This window comes from Lynx canadensis, chromosome F1 (assembly GCF_007474595.2).
Source record: "Lynx canadensis isolate LIC74 chromosome F1, mLynCan4.pri.v2, whole genome shotgun sequence".
Lineage (NCBI taxonomy): Eukaryota > Metazoa > Chordata > Mammalia > Carnivora > Felidae > Lynx > Lynx canadensis.
In genome coordinates, this window is record NC_044319.2 from 41,576,266 (window position 1) to 41,602,319 (window position 26,054).

At 52.5% G+C, this 26,054-nt stretch overlaps 1 protein-coding gene across 1 annotated transcript; it reads left to right on the forward strand.

The window, feature by feature from the left end:
• The first annotated feature begins 2,203 nt into the window (after nucleotides 1-2,203).
• BTG2 (BTG anti-proliferation factor 2) lies at nucleotides 2,204-6,383 on the forward strand. Its single transcript, XM_030302558.1, has 2 exons — nucleotides 2,204-2,479; nucleotides 3,746-6,383. Exons 1-2 carry the CDS (start codon nucleotides 2,326-2,328, stop codon nucleotides 4,078-4,080), a joined length of 489 nt encoding a protein of 162 aa, XP_030158418.1. The 5' UTR covers nucleotides 2,204-2,325; the 3' UTR covers nucleotides 4,081-6,383.
• The last annotated feature ends 19,671 nt before the right edge of the window (nucleotides 6,384-26,054 follow it).

Below are 26,054 nucleotides of genomic sequence, written 5' to 3' on the forward strand. Positions count from 1 at the left end.
TGAGTATAGTAACCTGTTTTCAAGCAGCCTGCAGACGGTTGTTGAGATAAGATGTCAACCTCTAAAAATACCCCTAATAACACCAAACCACAGACTATGAGTGCCACATAAATGGTATGGATAACATTAATTCTGTAGTGGGAGAATGGTCGGTGCGGGTTTTGAGAGTGGAAGACCAAGCTTCAACTGGGCCTTCGGGAGTGTGGGGGTTTGGGAGAGGTGAGAAGGAGGCAGCGAGGTGTCCAGGGCAGAATGGCATGAGCCACAGTGCAGCAGAGCCCGGCACATTCAGGCACACCTGGAACGGGGGCTATGTTACAGGGCAGGGCTGGGGATCACGGGCAAAATGCTGGGGGCTCTGGGCTGCAGAGCCTGATGCTTAGAGAACAGCAAGGAGGATGAGCCTAGAGCACAAAGTGGCAGAAACCTAAAAAGGTGGATGGGGCCAAATCCCGAAAGATCTTAATATTAGGCAAAGGAGTCCAGATGAATGGGGGTGGAGGGTGCCTCAGAATGATCTGAGCTAAAGAGCAAGTGAATGCAGACCTGTTGGAATGCAGCTCTACCAACAGCAGGAAGGGTCATTTGGGGATGGCGTTTGACAAGTCTACTGCAGTCATCTAGATATGAAGAAGCAACTGGTCTTGGGGCCAGATCTGAGGAGCCAAGTACAAGAAGTCAGAGGTGAGTGTGAGTTTTCAGGGCGGAGTGCCTGGGGAAGGGAAGGCATCTCTGACAGCCATGGGCATCAGGAAGGGAGCTGGAAAAGACCGTGGGCTTAGACTGACACTGAGCTGGTGGCTGGACACCCACGGGGCAGGAGAGAGCAGGTGGGGGGAGCAGCAGGATGAAAGGACACCAGGACAGACTATGCAGATTGGAAAGTCAGTTGTGAAAAAGTAAGCAGAGTGGACGACATGAATAGGGTTTCTGTGAGGAAGGCAAGTGGAGAGAACAGGGAGAGGAGGGAAGGGCCACAGAGAGGGAACAGGGGCAAGAAGGGGTCCAGGCGGACACAGCAGGGGAAGGAGGCTGAGAAGCCTGGTGCCAGGTGCCCCTGAAAAGGAGGAGAAACTGCTTCCTGAGGTGGTCAGCAGGGCCCAGAGTCCAAGGAAAGTGAGAATTTACAGAGGCCACTGGGTTTGACTCATTTAACAAATATATATGGGGCACCCACGTATGCCAGACTCCGGGATGTGGGTTCGAAGTTCTCTGCCCATCCAGTGGACATCTGCCCAGTGCCTGTGACCGGACCAGGTCCTGACGGTCCTGCATGTGGATCTCGGACACTGAGGCTGGGTTCTTTCCCGCAAGAGCCCATGTTTACAAAAGCTTCAATCCACAAGGAGGAAGGACATGAGGGAGGGCTGGGGGAAGAGGGGAGGAGGAGGAAAAGGGAGTGGCCAGGAAAATGTGTGCAGTTGAGAGCAGACCACTTATTCAAAAATTTTGGCATTCAAAGGAAGGCGAGACTAGAAAAATAACTTGCGGGGACAGAAAAGTCTTGCAACACTGCTCCCACCCTTCCCCCTCAAACAGGTAAGACTTGGATGCTAGCAGGCAAGAGAAAAGGCATCGGTGCAGAGGAAGGGCAGAACATGTTTGGGGGAGACGGGATTATTGCCTAAGTAAATACAAGACTTGGTCCACATTTCCGAAGAGCCCAGAGAAACCTATTTAACAAACAGGGCAAAGCGGTTAAAAGGTGACAAAGCGTCCGAGTGATTGGTTCTGACCGTGGGCGTTGGAAAATGTGGGAGCCAGAGAAGGGGCCGCGTGGGAGAGAGAGGTGTTATCAGCGGAGGCTTCTTGGAGGAGGTGGCCGGTGACCTAAATCTGGAAGGACCGGCGGAGAGGAGAGGAGGTCCAGGCATTCTGGCCGCGAACTGGACGCAGCACTCCTCCGCCCAGAGGCTTCGGCCCCTCCCCGGCTCCCCTTTTCTCCCGGCGCCTCCCTCGGCCCGCAAGCCCGGCTCAGGTTCCCAGCACTGACGTCAGCGGGCGATGACCTCAGCGCAGGGGAGGTGGCGGGGGCGGAGGCGGGGGCGGGGGCAGGGGCTAGCGGCCTCGCGGCCCCGGGAGCGCGCGGGGCGGGGCCAGGCGGGCGTCAGGCCACGCCCCCATCCGCTGGCAGTAGCCAATGGGCGCCGGCGCGGGCTCCCCCGCCTCTCGGAATAGTATGAAAGGCGCGTCCCGGGTAAAGTCCCCGCAGAGCCCGAGCAGCGGCCGAGCGCACAGAGGAAGCTTGAGGAGCGGCACGTCCCACCGGACACTTCCCTCTCGCTGCTCCCCGCCGCTGCCACCGCCTCCTGAGCCGAGCAAGACATGAGCCAGGCCCGCTGGACCGGGAAGAGAACAGACATGCTTCCGGAGATCGCCGCCGCCGTGGGCTTCCTCTCCAGCCTCCTGAGGACCCGGGGCTGCGTGAGCGAGCAGAGACTAAAGGTTTTCAGCGGCGCTCTCCAGGAGGCACTAACAGGTGAGCACACGCCGAGGATCCTGGCGTCCGTCGACCCCTGCCGCTGGGGCTCGGCTCCCCTTCCTGCCTTGGTCGTTTTCCTCTGCTCCCAGAGCAGGGCTCCGCTCACGAGCAGCTCCGGGACTCGGTTTCCTCCAGCCCCCGGGGCAACCCGCAGTCCCCGCAGTCCCCTGGGTCTGCGCTCGGGTCTCGGTCCGTGTCCGCTCCGGTCGGGCGCGTTCGAAGGCGCAGACCCTGGCCCTGGAGTGTGAGCCGAGTCGTGGCTTTTGCCCCGGGAGAGGAGGCACCTGCGGGCCTGAGCGCGAGCTCGTTGCCCTTACTGAGACTCTCCAGGGCGCCACGGACGACCCAGCCTGGCCAGCCAAGGGGTCATTATGGGAGAAGAAGGCGCAACTGAGCCTTCTTAACAACTTGGGAGTCTCGGCCGTGGTTCTTCCGGCAGTGCGGGGCTGCGCTGTGCCCGGGCCGATCGTTGATTCGTTCGAAGTTGGAATCCCGGCCCCCTTTGTATGCTTGGCCCCCCTTAGCCATCTGCCACCCATTATGGTCCCGAGAAAGCCTTGTAGGTCGTAACTGCGCTCTGCTGGCTTGTGTGTTGGGGGCGGGGGCGGTGTGAAACGGGAGGTGGACAAGAGATAAGCAGCCGCTGCCAGACTTATCTCCCAGCTGTTTTCCAGCCGGTTGGCCGACCGTGTTGGGCAGCGATAGCCATCTCCAAACGTGCCCACACAGATCCTGCCTTCTGTGGAGCAACATATGTTTCATCAAAACCAACCCGATTTCGACTCCCTTAGCCGCTGCTCAGGGGCTCTGGCTTTTGAAGGAGGCAGAGGGAGCCTCTAGGGCCCGGAGTGGGGGACACAATGAGTCGCTGTGGATCTGACAATGGTGGCAGCCTTCCTGGCCTCCCACTTCAGCCAGTAGGTCTCCAGAGGCCCTGTCTGGACATGCCCTCCCCAGTCTCACCCCTCCTCCTTAAACTGGGGTGTGCCAAAAGCACTGGCTACTTGGGACTGCCTCAGAGCTATGGGACTCCCTCCCAACACACACACATCCTCCTCCTAGTGGGGGGGGGGGTTCCAGATTCCATACAATTATCTCTGCTACAGCGACAGGAGGGTCTCAGGAAGGTCCTGGAACTCATGAGAAACTACCTTGCTTACTTAAAATCTCTGCGTTCCTGCCTCTCCTCCTGTCCCTTCATCCCCTTCCCCCACAGCCCAGCTGCTCTAACCAGGACATCTCCCTCTTGTTCCGTCTCCACAGAGCACTACAAACACCACTGGTTTCCTGAGAAGCCGTCCAAGGGCTCCGGCTACCGCTGCATCCGAATCAACCACAAGATGGACCCCATCATCAGCAAGGTGGCCAGCCAGATCGGACTCAGCCAGCCCCAGCTGCACCAGCTGCTGCCCAGTGAGCTGACCCTGTGGGTGGACCCCTACGAGGTGTCCTACCGCATTGGGGAGGATGGCTCCATCTGCGTCCTGTACGAGGAGGCCCCGGTGGCAGCCTCCTATGGGCTCCTCACCTGCAAGAACCAAATGATGCTGGGCCGGAGCAGCCCCTCGAAGAACTACGTGATGGCGGTCTCCAGTTAGATCCCCCGCCAGCCCCACCAGGCACTCTACTGTACTCATTCTGTCGTGACAACAGGCCGCTGCATACCTCAACCTGGGGAACTGTATTTTAAATGAAGAGCTATTTATATATATATATATATATATATATATTATTTTTTTTAAGAAAAGGGGAGAAAAAAAAAACCAAAAGATTTTTTTTAAAGAAAAATCCTTAAAGGGAGCTGCTTGGAAGTGGCCTCCCCAGGTGCCTTCGGAGAGAACTGTTGTGCGCTTGAGTCCGGGAACCAGCGTGTCTGCCTACGGGAGGGGGGAGTACGGAAGGGGGGGGGGCGCTGGCTTGAGGTGAGGTGGGAGAAGCTTGGCTGGCACCCCAAGAAGATGGGGGAGGGAGCAAGCAAGGTTAGCAACTGTGAAAGAGAGGTCAGGATCTGCCTTGCGGGGAGAAAGAGGGGCTGAGCTCAAACCTCTCCCTCTCCGGAACGGGACACCTGTATCCCCTGGCCCCTCTCTTACTCAGGGGCATTCAAGCCTGGACTTAAGTTATACTATGTTGCCTAATCGTCTTTCATGTTTCTGATGAGATCCAGGGCAGAAAGTGAAAAGTCCTCTCCTGATTGCTTCTGCCCTAAGCAGCTTTTCTTGAAATCATGACTTGTTTCTGATTCTATGCTCAGGGGCCTGGTAGATGTTGCTTCCCAGCCAGGAAACAAAAGCTTTTTGTTTTGTGGGGGTCGGGGGAGTAAGGCAGGAGTTAGAGGTGATCGGGGTTGGGGCTGAAGGGAACTCTGCACGGAACCTTTGCTTTGCTGTGTGCTGCTCTGTGTGTGAGTATACGTGGTGATTAAGTTGGGGGTGACTTGCAATGGAATTTTGGGACCCAAAGAGTATCCACTGGGGATGTGTTTTTTTGTTTTGTTTTTGTTTGTTTGTTTTTTGGGGTTTTTTGGCCAAAACCCTTCTTTCTGGAATCACAGGAACGTCCTGATGCTGCTGCTGCTGCCACTATCCCTTCAAGAGTTGGCTCAAAAGCTACAGGGAACTCTAGGTTCTTTACTACTGCCTTCTTTTTAAAAGCACAACACTCCTCCCTGACTCTCCCGTTCTTCTCCCCTTCTGGTTGGGTCATGGAGCTACCCAGTTTTCCAGAACAAGAGCTCTCGACTCATTGTGCAATATGGCCTCCTGGGTCCCAGGAGAGTCTGAAGGAGACCCAGCTCTCAGAACCTCCTGGTGCCCTGGAGGGCTTCGGGAACTATCCCTCCGTCCTCGGGACTCTGGCTGGCTGGTCGGCCTCGCAGGTATTCCTTGGCTGAATGGGAGAACTCCCCGAGTTCTGCAGGACTACTTGGTATTCTTGTAGGGCTGACACTAAAAGCCAAAATCCTGGGCATTATTTTCTCCCTGGTGCTCAGAGCACCTGTGGGGAAGTTGCTGTCTCTCAGTACAACCCAGATTTGTCTGTAGACTTGTGCAATATTTACCGTGCTGGGTCGGAGCCAGTGGAAATCTATACTGGGAAGAAATCGCCTTCCTTCAGTTTTTCAGTGACATTAGTGAGGGGGTCCTCCGAAGGCTCTGATTTTCCTAACCTCAAAATCACTTTAGAAGGACGTAGCTAGAGCGTCCAGTCTACCTGGCTACCCTCCTGTCCGGCCCACCAGGCTGTCGCCCCTTAGTGAGGAAACTTTCTTCCCTGCCCGAGGGTCCCCCACTCCACAGCCAGTCCCCTTCCCTGAATTTCTTAACCACTCACTTCTGATTCAAAGGTGCTATTTACCAAACACTGTCCCTACCCAGTCCTGCCAGTCCTGCCTCCTTTTCAACTCTAGACTCCAAGCTGCCTTCCCAGGCCCTGCTTCCAGCCTTTATTGCTTTAAAGCTAACTTCAGACTCACAGACCCAAGAGCTCATTTTCTGGCCTGTGGGTTGAGACAAAGCTGTGAATCACTGGACGTGGCATTGTTGCATCCTGTCTGCAAACAGATCCCTGCCTTTTTAAAAAAGAAGCAGCCTCATGGTCTCCTGCTTAATCTTTTCTCTCTTCTCTCTCTCTCTCTCTCTTTCTTTCTTTTTTTTTTTTTTAATGTTCACTTTAAAAAACAGCAAAACACCCAGAGCTGGACTGTTGAGCAGGCCTGTCTCTCCTATTAAGTAAAAAGAAATAATAGTAGCACGTTGGTAAGCTATTCTGACAGAAAAGACAAAGGTTACTAATTGTATAATAGTGTTTTTATATGGAAGGATGTACAGCTTTATGGACAAATGTACGTGCTTTTTTCGTTTTCTTTTTTGGTTACTTTAATAAAAACGTAGCAGATGAAGCCGTGTGGTGTAGAGAAGCCAACATCCTCAACTCACTAAGCGTTTTCTTCAGATGCAAATCCTTTTCTTGGTGTCTCATGGTGTTTCTCTTCAGTTACACTCAGAAGACCTATAGCAGGTGGCTGGTGTAAAAGAAAAATCTCGTTATGTGACAGAGAGCCAAGAAGTATCCCTTACCTCATTCCTTAGTGCGCGTTCTCACTTCCCCGTGAAAATGCTGGACGGGACGGGGTTCTAGACTGAGCACTCTTTAGCCAGGTCTCACGCATCCTGCCCTCCCTAGGCCTCAGCTGTGTTCCCTTGTTTGTTCAGCAAGCATGTACCGTCAGTCAGTGCGAGGCATTGAACACATGACCAATGATTAAGGCTCACAGCCTGAGTCTCAGACTGAAATGGTGAGAAGGGGGCACGGAACCCCTTGCCAGGCCGGGGCAGAATTGTTGGAAAGTTCCCGGCACAGGCTCTCTTGTCATCTCTGGGACTGCCATTTGGTACCCACCATTTTTTTTTTTTTAAGTTTATTTTTGAGAGAGAGACAGAGTGCGAGCAGGGGAGGGGTAGAGAGAGGGAGACACAGAATCCGAAGCAGGCTCCAGACTCTGAGCTGTCAGCCCAGAGCCCGACGCGGGGCTCCACCTCACCAGCCACGAGATCATGACTTGAGCCCAAATCAAGAAATCGGACATTTGACGAAGCCACCCAGGTGCCCCAGGACCCACATTCTTATTAGACAAGAGCAGTTGGGCCTCAGGATCTGGGCCCTGAACTGAATGTGTAATGGACAGCCAAGGCTACCAGTCAGCTAAAGAGCAGCTACTCCCAACGGCAAAGATTTGAGAGCCAAAGGTTACCAATTTATTACTCCCTTTGTATGGATAGGATATATGTGAGGAAATAAGAACAGTCTTTATCATCCCCGACTCTTGGGTTTGGTCCATGAGGTTTTGACACAGGCTTCCGCACCCCACCCCCCACCTGCTGTCTCAGCAATTTCCGCTGAGGTCACAAGTACATCACTGACCTGGGCTAGTTTTCTTCTTGGCCAGAGGTGGGCTGCACTTAAACCACATTCTAAACACATTGATTCGTGAACAGAACCACCCCTCACCAATGTACACGCTTCATTTCATGCCTCCATGACCCTCATGAACAAACATGCGGTTTGACCTGGGCGTCCTAGGTGGTAAGTAGGCCAGAGAGGCTGTGTGTGGTGCGTTTGGGAGGGTAGCGGAGGCCGGAAATGGGGCTGCGGGAAGCCGGCTCATCTGTATCACAAACAGAATTAGTTACAGGGACACTTGTGTCAAGAGGTCATTTGAAGGAATGGCTCCGTTTTCATTCGTAGCTTCTAGCACAAATGTCCTAGGCACTCATTTGTAAGGACCCGCCTTTTGGGATGTAAGGATGGAGTTAGGGTTGAATTTTTGCCCTTCCTGGTGTGCTATTCTTACCAGCACCTACCTTCTTCTTTCCTAAGAGGCTCCACTCATTGGTTTTCATATTGTTTAGTAAAAAGCCTGAAAGGGAGGGTTTTCGGAGGCCAAGGGGCCATCATCACCCACCTCTGTCTCCGAGCGGGGGAGACGGCCGCATAGCAGATTGATTTGGGGATTGTTCTCGGCTCCTGGTAGAAAAACACTCCCTCAATTTACATGGGAGCGTTCTGTGTTGCTTACTTTAGATCTGGCCAATTTCAGTAGTGGTGGGGACTACCCCTTGGCCAGCTGGGGGTACAGGGGCTGTAGGCAGGAACAGTTTGAGTAGCAGCTGGTGGTTTTCACATGTCCCGGGACCGGGCATTGGGTGGTTGGTCCATCCTGCTCCCAGCTTCCCCACTTGGTACACTGTGCCAGCCGAGGAGACCTGGGCTCCGTCAGCTATTTCTGGATGATAACACGCTGTCCAGAGAGTGTAGATGTGGCCTGGGAGCTACAGATTAAGAGCCCATCCCAGTTCCTGATAAGGAGGTTTGGGTGGGGGAGACCTTGATGTTTCAACCAGCAAGCCCAGGGGGAAGAAACGCTCCTCTGTGAGTCTGACATCGGCCCCATAGTGGCCTTCCGGGAGCACAGATAGCGAGGACTCCTGGCTTCCAGGCCAGTACTGGCACTGAGGCCCAGCAGAGCAGGATGCAGTAGAAGAAGTTCTGGGCTGGGAGGGAGAATATATGGGTTGTAGCCCAGGTCCTTCCTAACCAGCTGTGGGAATTTGGCCAAGCCCCTCAATTTTCCTGTCTCAGAAATGAGGGAGTTGGATGAAATGACCTCTGTTCCTTTCTTCAGCTTTTGATTCTAAATCATCTCCATTATCCTGGCAGTCACTGGAGGGCAAATTAGGACAATTATTATCATTATCTTCAATTAGTTGAACTGGAAGGTCATTTGGGTTGGGAAGTGAAGTAAATAGTCTTCCCTTGCTTGAGTCCGACTGCTGCTGGGTAAAGTTTCCATTTCCAAGCCCAGTGGGGCAGGGCTGCAAATCAGGCAGGCCCCGGAGTTAGGCTGCCCGGGGGTCTGATCTCCTCTCTCCCACCTACTTCCTGTGTGCACTCTGGAACAAGTTACTTCAACCAGGCCTCATTTCCCCATTTGTAAAATGGGACTAAGAATACAACCCATCTTGGAGCACCTGCGTGGTGCACTCAGTTAAGCTCTGACTCTTGATTTCAGCTCAGGTCAGGATCTCATGGTTTGTGAAATCACGCCCCGAATTGGGCTCTGCAGCTGACAGCATGGAGCCTGCTCGGGATTCATTCTCTCTCTCTCTCTCTCTCTCTCTCTCTCTCTCTCTCACAATAAATAAATTAATTAAAAAAAAAAAAAGAATAGAACCCATCTGAAAATGTTAAGGAGGTTGAAATGAGATCTAAACCACTTGGCATAGCGCTTTGCATATTTAAGTATGCAACAAATGAAAATTGTAGTTTTAAGTAGAAGTTAATCTGAATTGGTCCTGAGCTGAATAAGGACACTGACATTCTGGTAACTGGGAGGAAACCATTATTTAAGTATTAGTCCCACTAGTGCCTCCGAGAATGGCCCCAGCGAAGAACATCCAAGCAGCCTTCGGCCTCCCCATTGAAAGATGATTTTCAATCCTTTGCTTGAAAGTCTTTACAGTCCAGGGGCACCTGGCTGGCTCAGTCAGTAGAGCATGTGACTCTTGATCTCAGAGTCATGAGTTCAAGCCCCGTGTTGGGTGTGGAGCCTACTCAAAATCAAATCAAAACCAAGAAAAATTCTTCACAGTTCAAAGAGCCCTTCCTGGCATCACCTAGCCTGTAGTAGGTACTCTGTAGGTACCTGCAGAATGAATGAATGCACTCATGTCTGATCTTGGCCGTTCTGGCTGAAATGTACCATGTGCCCGCCAGACATCCGATCTCATTGGCTGGAGGGGAGCTTTGACCTCTTGGCTCCATGGTCTGCTTATAAATTAATACCAAACTGGGCTATGTGCCCATTCACAGGCAGAGTGGGTGGGGAACGGATTTTCCAATACCAACCTTGCTTATCTCCTTCCTGCCCACCTGCGGAATCATGCGGAATCACGTTCTCCCTTCCAGGAAGAGAGAGAAACGGGGAAGCTGGGAAGGGCAAGCCTGGTGAGTTCTGGAGAGTTCTGGCTTTGTCTCTGTACCACTTCTTTGCAGAGCTGGTATGAAAAACATTTGAACTCAGTTTAAGAGGCTACCAGGGCCCTGGATAATGATCTTGTACAAACAAGCCTTGCCCAGATGTGTTGCCTGTCCTTTCCCCGGCTTTGAGGGGGCCCTGTTCCCTGGGCGCCCACCGGCTCCAAGTCATTTTGCTCCCAGCTGAAGTGGGTCTACTAGTCCCCACCCCTGTTCCCATAAGCAAGGGCAGGCCTTATTCACCCCTTGTCCAGCAGACCCAACAGGCTTCCCGGGGCACATCAGATAAGAGGAGGTTATAGCCAGGCAGGTTGGGGCTCCTTTATTTACCAGCACCAGCAGGGAGGGGCCGTTTAGAGTTCGGTGAGCACCAGAGGAGCCAAGGTAGGGCCAGGCTGTCAGTGAAGAAGGACAGCCACACAGAGGCTGTGGTGAACTTGGGGAGTGAGCTCAGGCTTTGTCTGAAAAAGACCCTGTTCCTTAGCGCCAGTCCACTGTCCTCCTGGGAGACCAGTGATATCAGATACTGTGATTTTTTTCAAGAGAAACCTGAAATATAGACTTTTATCTCACATCTCCCTAAATTCTAACGACGGCCACTAATTTTTTTTTAAGGGGTAAACTGCTTTTAAGTACTTATTTGCATAGGCTTCCAGTTTGTGACTTATGATGTGCCTTGGACCACCTGGAAATGGGGGTGTAGGGTTTTCTGACCCCACCCCCATACTCGGAGTGAGGCTCTGCATTGAGGACATCAATGGCACACTGTCACCACGGCTGGGATCTCTCGAAGGCACATCCCAGTATGTTCCCGACAGGACAGCGAGCACGCTTGGGGCCTGTGCTTCCCCTCCAAGGATTATACTAGAGGCAACTTGCCCACCCTCAACTGGTGCCCATTAACTCATGCCTGGGACTGCAGCCTCTGGGCCTTTGCTCAATGCTCTGCCCCCACCTGCCTACCCACTTTTGTCTGGTTAACTCTGGTCTCTCAAGATTCAGACCTTCTCTTCCAGCTTTGCAGTGACACTGTTCCTTCCCATGTTACTCAGTCTTTTCTTCTGTCCTAGTCCTTATAACCCCGATTTTTTTTTTTTAAACAAGGATTTTGTTTTTAAGTTTATTTTGAGAGTGAGGGCAGGGAGAGAATCCCAATCAGGCTCTGCACTGTCAGCACAGAGCCCGACGCAGGGCTCAAACCCACAAACCATGAGATCATGATGGGAGCTGAAATCAAGAGTCAGATGCTCAACTAACTGAGCCGCCCAGGCACCCCCTTATAACGCTGAATTTACAGTAGAATGTAAGCCAGGGACTTTACCTGAGCAGTGTTTGGTGTTGAATAGGTGTTAGTGAATATTGGCCGAACAGATGGGTCTCAAAGGTGCCAAGAGTAGAGGCTAATAGATGAAAGGAGTTTAGGTAAGGAGTAGAAGAAAAAAAAAATCAAGTTCATTCAGGGTTTGCCAGTGAGGGGTCCCAGCTCCGAAGAGCTAACCTGTGACTGCACCTTTTTTTTTTTCTTTTTAAAGCTACTTATTTATTTTGAGAGAGAGAGAGAGAGAGAGAACAAGCAGGGGAAGGGCAGAGAGAAAGGGAGCTGTCGGTGCGGAGCCTGACGGAGCCCGACACGGACTCGAACCCACAACCCGTGAGATCATGACCCATGAGATCATGACCTCAGCCAAAATCAAGAGTCTGACGTTTAACTGACTGAGCCACCCAGGTGCCCCTGTGATTGCACCTTCTTAAGAAAACAGTCCTTTGAATCTTACAGGCTCTTAGGTCTTTAAGCACCTGCTATTGAAACGTAAATGTTACTTACAGAGGGGTGGACACATTTTAAATCATAATGTGGGGGAACCTTAGTTATCAATTAACTCCCTAAATGGGTTTACCCAGACGGTAATCACACCTGGAGAGAAGGCTGGGCTACGTGTGCGGAAGGAATTCTGACCAAGGTAGCTGGAGAGAGAAAATAGACTCTCTGTGATCCTGTCCACAGAAATCCTCCCCAATGTCTACTCTGGAGGTCAGCGGCCTGGTGGTAGAAACACCCACGGGCTTAGGAGTTGGGAAGTAGGAGCCCTAGCTTCGGGTCTGACAATAACTAGTACCAGCTTCGTCTCTGACATCTTAGACTAGTCCCTCCTCCCTCCTGAGCCTCAGTTTTCTCATCCGTAAAATGAATCACTTGTGCTAAATCACCTCTCACCATTCTATTTCCATTTCCATACAGGACAGGGGAAATCCCTGATTCTTCTTTTCCATTTAGGCCAGTGCATAGCCCTGGTCCTGCTCCATCGTATGGAAATAACACACAACAGCCTTCTATCTGCCTCCCTACCCAGGCTGGCCAGCAGCCTGGGCAACCACAAACTTCGTTTTCATCAGGCCATTCCTTTCCTGCTGCCTCTCCTGGCCATTCTGAATGTCTAAGATGGGAATACAAGGCGCTCCCGAACTTTCCAACCCCAGACTCCCTGTGCAATGGCCTAACCGTGCCGGGATACCCCACCTTCACAACTCTCTCCTGTTCGCTTTTCCTTGCCGCCATGACCACATCTGCAAGACTCCCTACTCTGCCAATTATCATGGCCCCAAACCCCTTGTCAAAGTATTTTGACGTGCTTTCTTCTAGGACACGAGCACCTACTGGGTGCCGAACACCAATGTGGCCAGGCACTCTGCCTGCTGCCTTACACACAGCCTCTCTCGCACAACCTCCATGAGCACACTCTGAGAGATGGCCGCCTCAAGCTCGTAGATGAAGGGAGCAAAGCACCAGTGACTGGAGGGGGAGGTGGTGGAAACAGATTTAAAATCTGGACATGTCTGTCTCCAGAGTCCACGCTTTTTCCTTCCCCTGTTGCCTCCTCAGGATGCCTTCCCTGGATAATTCCACTTGCGTTCTTTAAAAACATTCTGACCTCAAGGCTTTTCAATGTCTGTACACATGGTTTAAAACCGCTTACCCCCTCATACGACATGCCTTATTCCAGCGCCTCTTAAATGATGTATACACATCATTTATCACTGTTTACGTGTTCATAACAAACACAGTCAGCACATCTTCACGTTGTCACTTTTGGTCGATGGCTCTGCAAGCTTGCGTCCCCTCTCCCACGATTACCACACACGCCTCCACAGAAGGATCCCTTGCCTTCTGTTTTTTACACCCTCGTGTGCTGCCCACGACTTGGCGTGCGACAGTCTGATGCGAGTACGCTGGCTGTTGAATGAAAAGCTGTGGTTGAGTAAACTGTGGTGTACCTGCAGGAGGCTGTGGCCCCCTTCCAATCTTCCCACTCCAGACCCAGAAAGGAAAGTGCCCTATCGGGGGGTTTCCTAAGAGGGGGTGAGGGAGCCCTGTGGGCTGCTGCTGCTACATACATACAAAGTTTCCAGCACATGGTTTATGCACCCCCAGACATGCTCTTGGGCGGATGCTGTTGGTAGGGTGTCATTGACTCTCCTCAGTCAAGTCTGTTCCACCCCGAACCACAACCACTTGAAGTACTAAACGACAAGTAAGCAGATGTGGATGTAGATCTAGATAAATAAGCTTGGAAATAAATGGAGACTTCTCTTCGGAATAGACTTTGACATAACATGGGCGGCTACCTTGGTTAAGGATTCTGTCTTCACTCCTGGACATTGGGTTTAAATTTACATCGTCTAGGGGCGCCTGGGCGGCTCAGTCGGTTAAGCATCGGGTTCTTGATCTTGGCTCAGGTCATGATCTCCTGGTTTGTGAGATCGCCGTGAGATCTGACGGCGCAGAGCCTGCTTGGGATTCTGTCTCTCCCTCTCTCTGTCTGCCCCCGCCCCGCTCACAGGTGCAAGCTCTCTCTCTTGCTCTCTCTCAAAATAAATAAACTTAAATAAGTAAATAAATTAGTCAGTTTACTTGCTCCAAAGAGGATCAGACTCTCTGGCTGAGAATGAGGAGGGCCACAGAAGGGAGGAGAGGGGCAGAGGGAAAGCCCTCTGAGCAGTCTTTTCTTTACGGGTATTTGTGCCCTTGTGCTAGGAAAGCTGGCACAGGAAGGGATGATCCCTTTACTGGAGGCCCGGAGGGAGGGTGCCAGGGATGGTGCATTTGAGCAACTCAGCGACTAGGTCTCAGCAGCTGGCGGGGGGCCAAGAGAAATGCGATTAAGCCCCGGGCGCCCACCCACAGCTCCTCACCAGCCTAATTCCTCCTGCAAACCCTTTCTTCTTTCCTGCGGAGGTCCCCTTGCCAGCTGCCCTCTCCTCCAGGTGTTTCCTGTGCGCTCTTTGTTTGCTGGCTGGGTGGCTGCAGGCGGGAGAGGAGTCTGTTTTGGCCTCCTGTTGGCCAATGGCAGCCGGCCTAGGGGGGGCCGGGCGCTCCTGTATCTGGGGAGAACTGACCGCAAGCGGCAGCTTCCTCCCAACACCTGCCTTTCTGAGAGTCTGTAAACAGCGACAGGCCCAGGAAGGCTTCCTCGGCAGAGCAGGGCAGGGACTTCTGTTGGGTCAGAACAAAGGGGGTCATTGCACAAATGAAATGTCCAGAAGCTCTCCACCCCAGAGGACGGGTCAAGGCCTACAATGTGGGTCACCCCAGGAACCTCAGGGCAAAGGCCCCGTTGCCCTGGACTCTAATTCCTACAGGTAAGGGGCAGAGTTGAGCTCAAACCCAGGACTGGCTGAATAAACCGAGGAGAAACAACAAGAAAAATGAAGGCAAAACTGGACCCAGGACTTCTAATTCTTCCTGTCACCCAGTGACACCCAGGTCACCAGTGTTCTGGTCTTCTGGATTCGAGGGACTTCTACACCAAGCCCCGGTTCACAGTGCAGATAGTCAAAAAATATTCTTATATTTTTTGGAGTGTAATCTCACTCTTACACATTTTTTTTTAATGTTTATTCATTTTTGAGAGAGAGAGCATGAGCAGGGGAGGGGCGGAGAGAGAGGAAGACACAGAATCCAAAGCAGGCTGCAGGCTCCGAGCCATCAGCACAGAGCCCGACGTGAGGCTCGAACCCATGAGATCATGACCTGAGCAGAAGGGGGACGCTTAACCGGCAGAGCTCCCAGGCGCCCCATGTTTATGTATCGCATTTCAAATGGAATATAAGGCCCTAGAGATCACCTGTGATATTGCTCACCATCTCCCAGAGCATCTGGAGGTGCCTGGGTATGAATTTGACAGCAAGAGAGCTGGGGGACCAGGTAGTGTAGGCTAGACGCGCCAGTGACCAACCCCTCCTCTGCCTTTTGTGTCTTTCCCGTTGGAGAGCTCTCGATCCAGTAGAGACAGACCAGCCAAATGCATTGCTTCACCCCTGCTGCAAAACACAGGAACTCCTTGTATCCATTGTGACCCACTTCCTCTCTCACCCGGCCCTGTCAGGGCGGAGGCCCCGGGCCCCAGTGGCTTCTCTTGTTTGCACAAAAGGAAAATCATCTACCTGTCATCGTCACTGCTTGACCAACAGACTTCTCCCATGTCACCTCCCGGGGGTGGAGGGGAACGGAACACTGATGGTGTTGTGGGGTGAGATTCAAAGACACAAGGGCGGAACAGGATGTAGGAGCGCTTGTTAGAATTGTAGTGCTATCTGAATGTGGGGGGTTAAAGTGGATCATTCGTGGCCTTGGAGTCCAGGGTCTGAAGTCTAGCACAGGGCCAGCTGCACACGACACCTTGCAAGACCTTTTTCTGGTCCAGTTTTCTGTCTGCCCTTTTATGCCTGGAGATGGGTCCTTGTGAGGAGCACCGGGTTGGGGGAAGGCAGAGATGAGGATATAGGGTTTTTGGCCTCAGGGCGTTGCCAGTCCAAAGGAGGTGATGGGATAATTGCACCTGAGAGAACAGAAAATACTGACGGCATGGATTAAATGCAAACAAATGGAAATTACACAGAAGGATACATTACACATAAGTTAGTGCCCAGATGGTTGTTAGACAAATGGAAGTGATCAAAGATAGGTGAGGTTAGTTTGAGCAAGGGTTGGGAAAGAGAGATGTTTTGAGAAATGCCTTTACTATCTTATGCCAGAGAGAAAAAACCCAAACCAGCTGAGCAGAGTCACCTTGGCCAACACAAACAACAGCAGGTCAGGTGGGTGGATGGAAGAGAGGGCATGAAGCCAGGTAGGAGGGGAGTCCAGAGCTCTGCTCTCTACCTCCTGCCCCCCAACCCAGCCCCCTAGCACCACCAGCTCAGCCTTTCTGCAGAAAATGCAACTTGGGGGGGGGGGCGGGCGTGAGGTTAGCCCAGAGGCAAGCCTATGGCCTTGGAATCATAACTTTGCATATGCTACACCTTTTTCATTGTTTTAAGACACAGGGGAGGGGCACCTGGGTGGCTCAGTCAGTTAAGTGTCCAACTTCAGCTCAGGTAATGATCTTGAGGTCCGTGAGTTCGAGCTCTGCATCGGGCTCTGTGCTGACTGCGCAGAGCCTGGAGCCCGCTTCGGATTCTGTGTCTCCCTCTCTCTCTGCCCCTCCCCCACTCATGCTCTATCTCTCTCTGTCAAAAATAAATAAACATTAAAAAAAGTTAAAAAAAAAAAAGACACAGGGGATCTTCCCTTTTATTCTGTATTTATTGAGATCTCTTAGCCCCTTAACCTAGAGTTCCCAATCAGGCTGGGCTGAAATTGGAAGGCAGAGAGAGAAGGGAGACGATAATCGGAGATTCAGGAGACTGGTGGGGGGAGAGGGGAGGGGAAGCAGGGGGAACCTCCAACCTTATTGCATAAAAAAAGATCTTTCCCTGCCTTAGACCTTTCTGCTTTCAGTTGCCTCACAGAAGAATAGATATGAAGTACTTCAAAAATGTTCAAAGTGCCAAGCCCACTCTACCTCTTGCGGGGCATGGGTGTGGGGAAATGCAGAGTAAATCCTCATATATGCCCAGCCTCTTCTGTTTGTAGAACGTGGGCTTGCATATCTGCTTATTCTCCACAGTGTTGGAGGCAGGGGCAGCCGGGCCAGTCCCTTTACCCCCAGTTGACAGAGAGGAAACTGGGATTCCGTCAGCCCAGAATTACCCACCAACCAGAGGGTGAGCTGAGACCAGAGCCGGGTCCCCTGATTCCTGGTCCACTCCTCTCCACTAGCCTCTGACGTTTGAAGGCACGTGTGGATTATTTTGATGGGATCCCATTCTAGAACAACTCAAACTTGATCATCAATGGCAGAGGACCCAGATCCCCCTGTTCTCCACCTCTCTCCAAAGCCTTGGATTTTCCTTTTAACTCTGTTTCTGAAGAGTCGAAACAATGCCAGGCGGGGGATTTGGCCTAATGAAAGCCTCAAAGTGCAGAGCCCCAAACTACCATGGCATAGCACTGCTGCCCCAAAGTGACGTCTCCCTTCCCAGGGCCCCTGGTTCCGCACAGAATGGGCCAGAAGCTGAGGAGGAGCGTGGGGGCAGAGCCTCCCCAAAGGAGGACAGATGGGCAGGCTGGCCCCAGCGCCAGGGCTTTGAACAACCTTTTTGTTTTCCAGCCAAACATCCAGTCTCAGTCCCCCCCACCTCCCGCTCCCCTGGCAGCCCCCGCCCCCCCCCCCCCCCCCCCCCACCAACTTGTGTATTTGGGCTGGAGCTGATGTGCTCTGGAGGGAGGAGGGCTGTTCTTTATGACTGGGAGCCGATGAAAGAAGGCTGGCAACTGTTGCCATCTGTCTTGTGGGGACGTCACCAGGGAGGTTCTCGCCCATTCACTCCTTCACGCACCACTGGGCTTGGGCCTTTTGTTTGGTTGGCTGGCGGTGGGGGGGCTTCTGCTGGGCAGTGAAGGGAGGCAGCGGGGGCAGTGAAGAGAAGCAGCTTCTTTGTGTCTGGACCAAACTTTCAGTGACTCACTAAGATAATTTGCATGAGGACTATGCCCAAGCCCCAAACCACTCAAGTGACCGACAGCCTCCAGCCTGCTCCCCCTGCCACACCCCTCCCCCCCCCCCATTTTCTGCCTACAGTTCCCCAGGGTGGGAGGGAGTGGCCCCAGCTCCTCTGCAAGGATGAGGAGCTTGAAAAGCCATTGGGGTCCTCTCTCTCCACTCTCTGTCCCCAACCCTTTCCCAGTTCAATGTGGGTCTGGTGTCTTCCTCCTTCCCCACCCCCAACGGATCCCTTAGAGCTCCTCGCTTTTTGTTTGGTTCCTGTGGCCTGGGCCTGGCAGGCGGAGGGGCCAAAGCAGGAGAAAAGGCCCATTAGCTGCCCGGCAGCTGAGAGCAGGACAAGAAAGGAGCTGAATAGAGGCGGTGGGGTTGGCAGCCCTCCAGCCCAGCTCCTGGTCTTTGAATAACACCCCAGGCCAGGGGCTGGGATCCGAGTGGGGGAGGCTTTGGGGCATTTAATTATTTAAAGGTCTCAATAAAAGGAGTTAAGTCCCTGGGGAAGGGGGAGGCTAGGCAGATGGTGTGCCCAAGGAGCTGGGAAGCGGGTGCGGGGTGGGTGAAGGTGGGGGTGGGGGAGGTGCGGAGTGCTGAGCAAGAGGTCAGGGCTAAGGGAGTAAAGAGAAGGAGGGACAGAAGGGGGTCGGGGATCGCTCTCCAGACACAAGTAGTGCCCAGCAAGTAGCCTTTCCCTACACCAGGTGGGAGCAGGGGCTCAGCCTCTCCTCCCTGAACTCTTGCCCGCCACTCCCCAGCCTCAGAGTTCATGTCTGCCCTAAGCGGGGTCCCTTCTGGAAGCATACAACAAAACTGTGAAGTGTGGGGGATCACCCCTTCACCTCTCTTTTGGCACTTAGGGATGCTTCAGATTGACCCAACGGTGGTGATCAGGACTGGGCAGGTGGGTGGGAGGATTTCTCTCTGTCTCTCTTTCTTTGTTTTGTGGTAAAACTCCTATAGCATACAATTCGCCAGCTTACCTGGTTTCATTTTCTATGGCGAGGCCATACCACGAGTCTGTGGAAGTATTGAGAAGGCAGATGTTTGGAGTTCCTTCCCCCCGGGGGCACGTGCTGCTTCAGAAGGCAACCCGTTCTGGCCTTTTTCTCTGACCACATTGCAGCAAGGGCAGCGTGGTGAAGGAGCAAGTTCAGATGGGGCCCCTCGGTGGAAACATACCAGCTAGGTTCAAATCTGGCTCTGCCATTTATTAGCTCTGTGACCACAGGCAAGGTACGCAACGTCTCAATGCCTCGGTTTTCTCACCTTTGAGATGAACATAAAATACAGTTCGCATTGAGTGTTGTTGAGGGAATTCACAGGTGTGAAGGGCTTAGACGAGGGTCTGGCTTAGTAAGTACACAGTGTTATTAAGTATTATTAGCACCCTCACCAGCCCAGGACGCATTTACACAGGCTGCACGTTGGGAACCGAGACGAATGGGGAGTCTGGGAGTTGGGTACGAGGCCAAAGGAGAATTTGGCGTGGGCATCAATTTGCTTCCACCTTTTCTCCCATTAGTAATGAGCTATGGTTGGAAATGTGGTCTTCACTGTTCCTAAGATCATAGAGCTGCTCAGGTAACCCTCTTTCCCACCTGCACCCCTCTTCCACCTTCACCAGGCTGAGCCAACAGTTCGGGTCCTCAGGCTCTGAGACCCTCGGGTCCAGACCCTCGCTGTGTGCCAGTTTAGGCATTATTGGTAGCCTCATTTTACCCGTGGAATAACCAATCCAAAAGGTTAGGGCACTTCTGCCTCCTGGGTCCCCCCCCCCCCCGCCCGTGTCTCTCCTTAGCCCCTCACAGGCCGCAAGGTCACCAGGCATGAGGTGGTCACTTGGTCACTGTGGGGCACAGATTGCAAGACAATATCTTTGTTAGCCCGTCTTCAGGTCTCAGTCTGGCCCTAACCGTGTCAGGTGGGGTTTGTTTTCCGCATCTTCCAGCGGAGGCAGTTCTCTCGTCCTCAACTCCTTTGGGGGGCAGTGGAGATGCCCTTCAAGCCGGGGACAGCGGAGGATTCCACCCCGGGCGGCCTGGAATCGGACCTGCCCAGCGAGGGTGGAGACGCCAGGAGGAGGGAGAGAGGGCAGGCCTCGGGTGTGAGGGCAGGCAGGTGTCTGGCTCCCTCCCTTCTCGATGTGGGTCGAGGGAGGAGCCCTGGGCCACCCACCCACGTCCCTCAATCCCCACGGAGCAGCTGGCTGAGACCTTGAAGCTCGACCAAACGCGCTCACTTCTGCTCTCTCCTCTCGGCTGGGGCGCCGCAGCCTCCTCCCGCTCGGGGAAGCCCCACCTTGGCAACAAGCTGCTGATTGGCTGGCCTGGGAGCAGAGCGGGCCAATCAAAGTCCTCCCTGACGCTAGAGGTGCGGCCGAGAATTTTTTTTTAAAGTGGGGGTAGGGGCGGGGGCGCTAGGTAGTTGCGGAGCGCAGTTGCTCAGCAGGTTGGCTGCGGAGAATGAGGCCATTCAGAAAGCGGGGGGGGGGGGGGGGGGGGGGGTGTGGAGGAGGCAGAGGGCGGAGCCCTGGTGTGGCGGCTGCTGTGCCGGGAGCCCCTCCCGCCCGCCACCTGCTGACCGAGTGCCTCGGGTCCCTAAAGGTTGGGTGATGTCCCCATTTCGCAGCCTGTCTGCGGGGCCGGCCCAGCCATTCTTGAGCAAGTCTAGAGATTCTGGGTTTCGGAACCTCTAGTCCTTCCCGGTTCTCTTTCCAAAGGCCCTGTGGATTTGGGCATTTATTTCCCCAACTTTGTTACTCGGGTCCTCTTCGTTTTCTTCCTGTATGCGCACGCTCACACCTTCTTCTGCATTACTAATCGCCTACCCTCTAAAACTAAGTTGACCATCACTTTATTATACTGTACCTATTGGCACCAGCCTCAGATTCTCTGATCCAACATATATTTTCTGAGGACACATTGCAAGTTTTGTAAGAGAAAAGTATCTTTGAATAACGGTTCCCACACCCCAACACACGCCAACATACACAGATATATAGACGCAAGGGACCTAGCGTGGTAGGTAGCATAGAGATTAAGGCTAAAGACTGGTGGACCAGGGTTCGACTTCAGCCTCTTCCACTTACTGGCTGGGTGATCTTGAGCAATTACTCAACCTCTCTGAATCTCAGTTCCTTCTATGAAAAATACTACTAATAAAAGCACCTGCCTCCTAGCATTATTGTGACACAATACCTGGGACATAAATGCTTACTAAATGATGCTATATCAGGTATTGATAACAAAGGAATGAGTTTTCCTTTCCCACATTGAATCTCAGCCCTCCATTATTTGTTTGGCTGCTATGGAGAACTCCAGATTCTAGAGAAATTTAAGATTCCTATCCATCAAGCAATATAAGACACAGACTAAAACTTAGTATAGGCTCAAAGCCCCCAACCTAGCATGGGTCCTGCTTTTAGCTCGTGGATTTTTACCAAGGGAGAGATGTTTTGGGAAGATGGGATTCCTCTTTTCCTCAAGGATTTTTCTTCCAAGTCCCCTCTCCCAAAAAATGTTTACAAAACCAGCATCTTAGGATTTACAATGTCATTTTAATAAATTTTTTTTCAACGTTTATTTATTTTTGGGACAGAGAGAGACAGAGCATGAACGGGGGAGGGGCAGAGAGAGAGGGAGACACAGAATCGGAAACAGGCTCCAGGCTCCGAGCCATCAGCCCGGAGCCTGACGCGGGGCTCGAACTCACGGACCGCGAGATCGTGACCTGGCTGAAGTCGGACGCTTAACCGACTGCGCCACCCAGGCGCCCCTACAATGTCATTTTAATAGGATTTGACACTGTCTTTTTTTTTTTTTTTTTTGCATGGACTCATGGAGTGACCTACCTCATCTCTCCATATACCTACCTTAGCACCAAATCGTGATTGTTTTTCTCACACCTCTCTCCTGGAGCCACCCAGAGACCCAGCTCTTCCTCAGACTTGGCCTCCCCCCCCCCCCAATATTACACACTGGCATATGGATTTTCTTCAGTGAACACAGAGACTAGGATTCAGTGCTCACAGACCCTGGCAACCATCTAGTTCTATCACCTGCTGGGCCCTGTTGATATCTGAAGTGGGCCTTTGTTGATGCTTTGTATTGTTAAAAAGAAAAGCAATGGTGTGTGGGAGGCACCTCAGTGGCGCAGGGTGATGGGGACAGGAGGAGGGCAAGGGGCACACAGCACCTGACAGTTCAATGGAAGGTAATAGACCTGGGTTTCAGTGTTGGGTCTATGCCACCAGGGGCAAAGCAATCAAAGGGGGTAGGTCTCAATTACCCTGTCTGTAAAATGGAGTGAATCATACGTGTCTCCTTACCGGGGAGATATTTTAGGAAAAGAACTGAAGTCATACAATTGAAAGCACTTTATATTTTTAGCAAAGAAAAACAGGTGTGTGTGTGTGTAGGTGGGTGGGTGGGTAATGGGCAATTAAATCCATTTCATGCCACTGTTTTCACCCCCAAAAGAATATAATCCAACAGGTGTTATTTAAAAATTTTGAGGGGCGCCTGGGTGGCTCAGTCGGTTAGGCGTCCGACTTCAGCTCAGGTCACGATCTCGCGGTTCACGAGTTCGAGCCCCGCGTCGGGCTCTGTGCTGCCAGCTCAGAGCCTGGAGCCTGCTTCCGATTCTGTGTCTCCCTCTCTCTCTGACCCTCCCCCCGTTCATGCTCTGTCTCTCTCGGTCTCAAAAATAAATAAAAAGTTAAAAAAATTAAAAAAAAAATTGAAGCCAGCTCTGTGCTAACTCTTGTGAGCTATTTGGAGGAATCATATGACATGGTCTCTACCTTTAAAGAATTTACAATCTAACCAGGTTGCTCAGCTAACACACACAAAACATTGACGAGGCGCGGTGCACTGACTGTGGGTTTGTAACGATGTTTCACAACCATCCTATTCAAGGCGATGAGGAAAGGATTATCTGGTGATGTGACAATGGAGCCAATAGACGGGTGTGCCCCTCTTGGACCAGCACAACCGCCGGCCTCCTACTGTTGCCTTTCTGTCCTTGCTGGGGCACGGGGGTCTTCCCAACCATCCTCACCGCTGTCTTCACCAGGGCTCATGAGTCATGGCCTGATGCCTTGTGACTTGGGCTTGAGGAGATGCCAGTGCCTTCCCCGGGGGTCTCCTCTCCTCATCCCTTTCCACGGTGCCCTTCACCTACAGTCACTGACACCTCCACCCCGTACCCTTTCCCCCGCCGCTGGCTACAAATGCCATCACGACTACAGTAACTGCAGCAGATGCTCTAGGGTGGCCCTGGGTGGGTCACTGCGGTGCTGTCGTCCCCATCCCGTCTGTGCTGGCCGAGAGAGGCCACCTCCCTTGCCCCTTCCACAGGAGGAAGAAGGGCGCTAGCGTATCCCTTCTAATTTCTGCATTTGCCCCAGGTGGATTAGAAAAGACGCGAGGGGCTCCCCCTTCCCCCCAGCACGGAGCGCTGTGTCCCCTTCGGGGACTGCCCCCGGCCTTGGGTGGGGGAGCCAATTTGCAATGGGGGTAAAGGACCAGTTTCATTGGTCATGCTTAGCCTGCAGATCCCGGCTCCAGATTCTCCAGTGCTGGGCCAGCAGATTTAGCTCCTTTTCTTTTTTGGGGATTGCCAAAAAAAGGCTCAGCATAACTTCTGAGAAGGAATAGGTTGGTGTGATTGCTATCAGCTTTGAAAATAAAAAATAAAAAAAAAGGGAAATGCTAATTAAAATAAAAATCACTACCAAGTCTCACCCATCGGACTGTCAAAATTACTCATGTCTGAAGCAATATTTGGCAGTGTGGGGACCGGGGGGGTGTCAGGCCCCCTCGGTGCCACTGGGGAGAGCAGGTTGACGACATCTAGCAGAGGTAAACTGCTCATATGTCACAGCTCAGCAGTTCCCTCCTGGGCATATGTACCAGTGGTTCTTCGTTGGTGGTGCTTTTTGCCCCGCCCCCCCCCGGGAATATCTGGAGACATCTTAAATTGCTTTGTTTTCTATTTATACCAACCCAGAAATATGTTCCCCCTTCTTTTCCTCTGTTGTTCGGTGCATCTGCGATGCTTACCTGGGACTATTTTTGCTGTGGTCAGGATGTCATCCACAGGACGTGGTCTGTGGGCAGGCCTTGGGTCTGTGGTGCCTGGGTCTCAGTGCCTGTCTGGTATTCCATCCCCAAGCCCCTGGAAACATCTGTCTGACATCCTCTGGGAAGCTTTTAGGGAAGTCCCCTGTAGATGAAATTATGGATTGAATAGTGTACCTCCAAACTCATATCTGTTCAGACCCTTAGAAAATGACCTTATTTGGGAACATGAAATTAGTTAAGGATCGGGATGAGATCATTATGAATGAAGTCCGGTGACCTCTATCCTTATAAGGAGAGGAGAAGACACAGAGATACAGAGAGGGACATGTGAGGACAGAGGGAGGCAGAGACTGGAGTGACGTGGTCACAAGCCAAGAACACAGGAGCCGCCAGAAGCTGGAAGAGGCCAGGAAGGATGCTCCCCTAAAGCCTTCAGAGGAAGCCTGGCCCTCGTGGCACCTTGATTTTGGACTTCTGGCCTCCAGAAATGCAAAAGGATGAATAATTTTTTAAAAAAATTTGTTTCACACCACCTAGTTTGTAGAACTTGTTACGGCGGCCCTGGGAGACTAATTCGATGGGTTCTGCAGATTGGGAAACAGACTCAAAGCAGTGCTGGCCAGAAGGAAATATTTCCAGAGTAAGAGGAAGGAGGTGTTGGCATGCAGGGGTCCCACGGTGTATGAGAATACCCTACTCGCGTGTTGGTGTCTGTTCCCCAGCTCCACGGAGGCGTGGAGGCAGGTGTGGGGACCGGGGCACCTCACAAAGCTCCTCCCCCAGATTTCCCAAAAGGTGACTGTGCCATTTGGCCCCTCAGCATGTGAGCCCGTCATTTCTTATGGGTCACTCTCCCCCACGTGAGACAGCCTGCCTCCGGCTGTCGAACATGAGGTGCCCATGTTGCCCGGTCTCTTGCCCGGTCTCGAGTACTGGTAGGGCACCAGCACATAATGGTTCTGCCAGTTTAGCCTTGAGTTGAGAGTTAGTGGCATGCAAAAGCCGGGGCCTCGTGGAGGGTGACAGAGTGGTGGCAGCCCCTGCCATTTTCCACACGCAGGAGCGACAATGGCTCCCCTGAAGCATCCGTCATCTACTTTGGATGGCCTTGGTGGAGCGAGCTCCAGGGTCTGTGCCCTGGGGGGGGTGGGTGGTGGTGGTGGTGGCTGTGGCGCCTTCATGGGCCTGACCTTGGGCCTTGTTTCTGGCTGCATGCCCTTCAAGCCTGCTTCTAGAATCGTCTATCAGCTACCTGATGTGCCACCCTCTTTAAACAGACAAGCAAGCAAGCGAACATGTGAATAAATGAGTTCCTTTCCTGCTTAACTAGCTCAATTCAATTGCTCTCGGGCACAAGCTAAGAATTGGGACTGAGACACCCAGGCCGTCAGGCAGTCTGTCTTAGGATCTGACCCTTACGTGGTTCTTGTTGATTGCATGCCTTAAACTTCCCTGGACACAAATGTTCTAAAATATCCTGTTTTATGGTCCCACAAAGACATACATATTTAGTGGAATGTGTTAGTTTTGGGTTCAGAAAATGTGATCCTTGAAGCCAGTGAGGATTGCTTTCTCATATGCCCAAGGTGTCTGTAGGCTGAGAGCCTCTGCGTGTGAGGCTGGGCCAGGAAACACCCCCTGACACCCTGAAACCAGGCTGAAGCCACCAGGGCTGTGCTGAGCCCTCTCCCATTTGCCACCATGTCATCTCCCTGTCTTCCTGAGTCACTTTTACTCCTGGGCTGCTGGTGTCCCTGTCACCCTGACCGCATAAAGCTCGTTCTGTTTTGGGACTTGGGTTTTGTGGCTCCTTCCTTGGGATCGCTTTCCCCACACCTTCCTATACAAACTGCCCTTGTTGGCCCTCGTATCTGACTCGGGTCTGCCCCAGAACTGCCTGACAAAGCCTGGCGGGCATCTGTTACTGTCCCAGCCCGACGGCCCCGTAGGACACAAGTGGAGGAGGTGTGGGGACTATTGGACTAGAGTGTTTCCTGCTGGTGGGCTTTCTAAGAGCGATCGACACTAACCCCACCTGCTTTCTGATGCTTTTGCTCATGTAGGTAGGTCCTC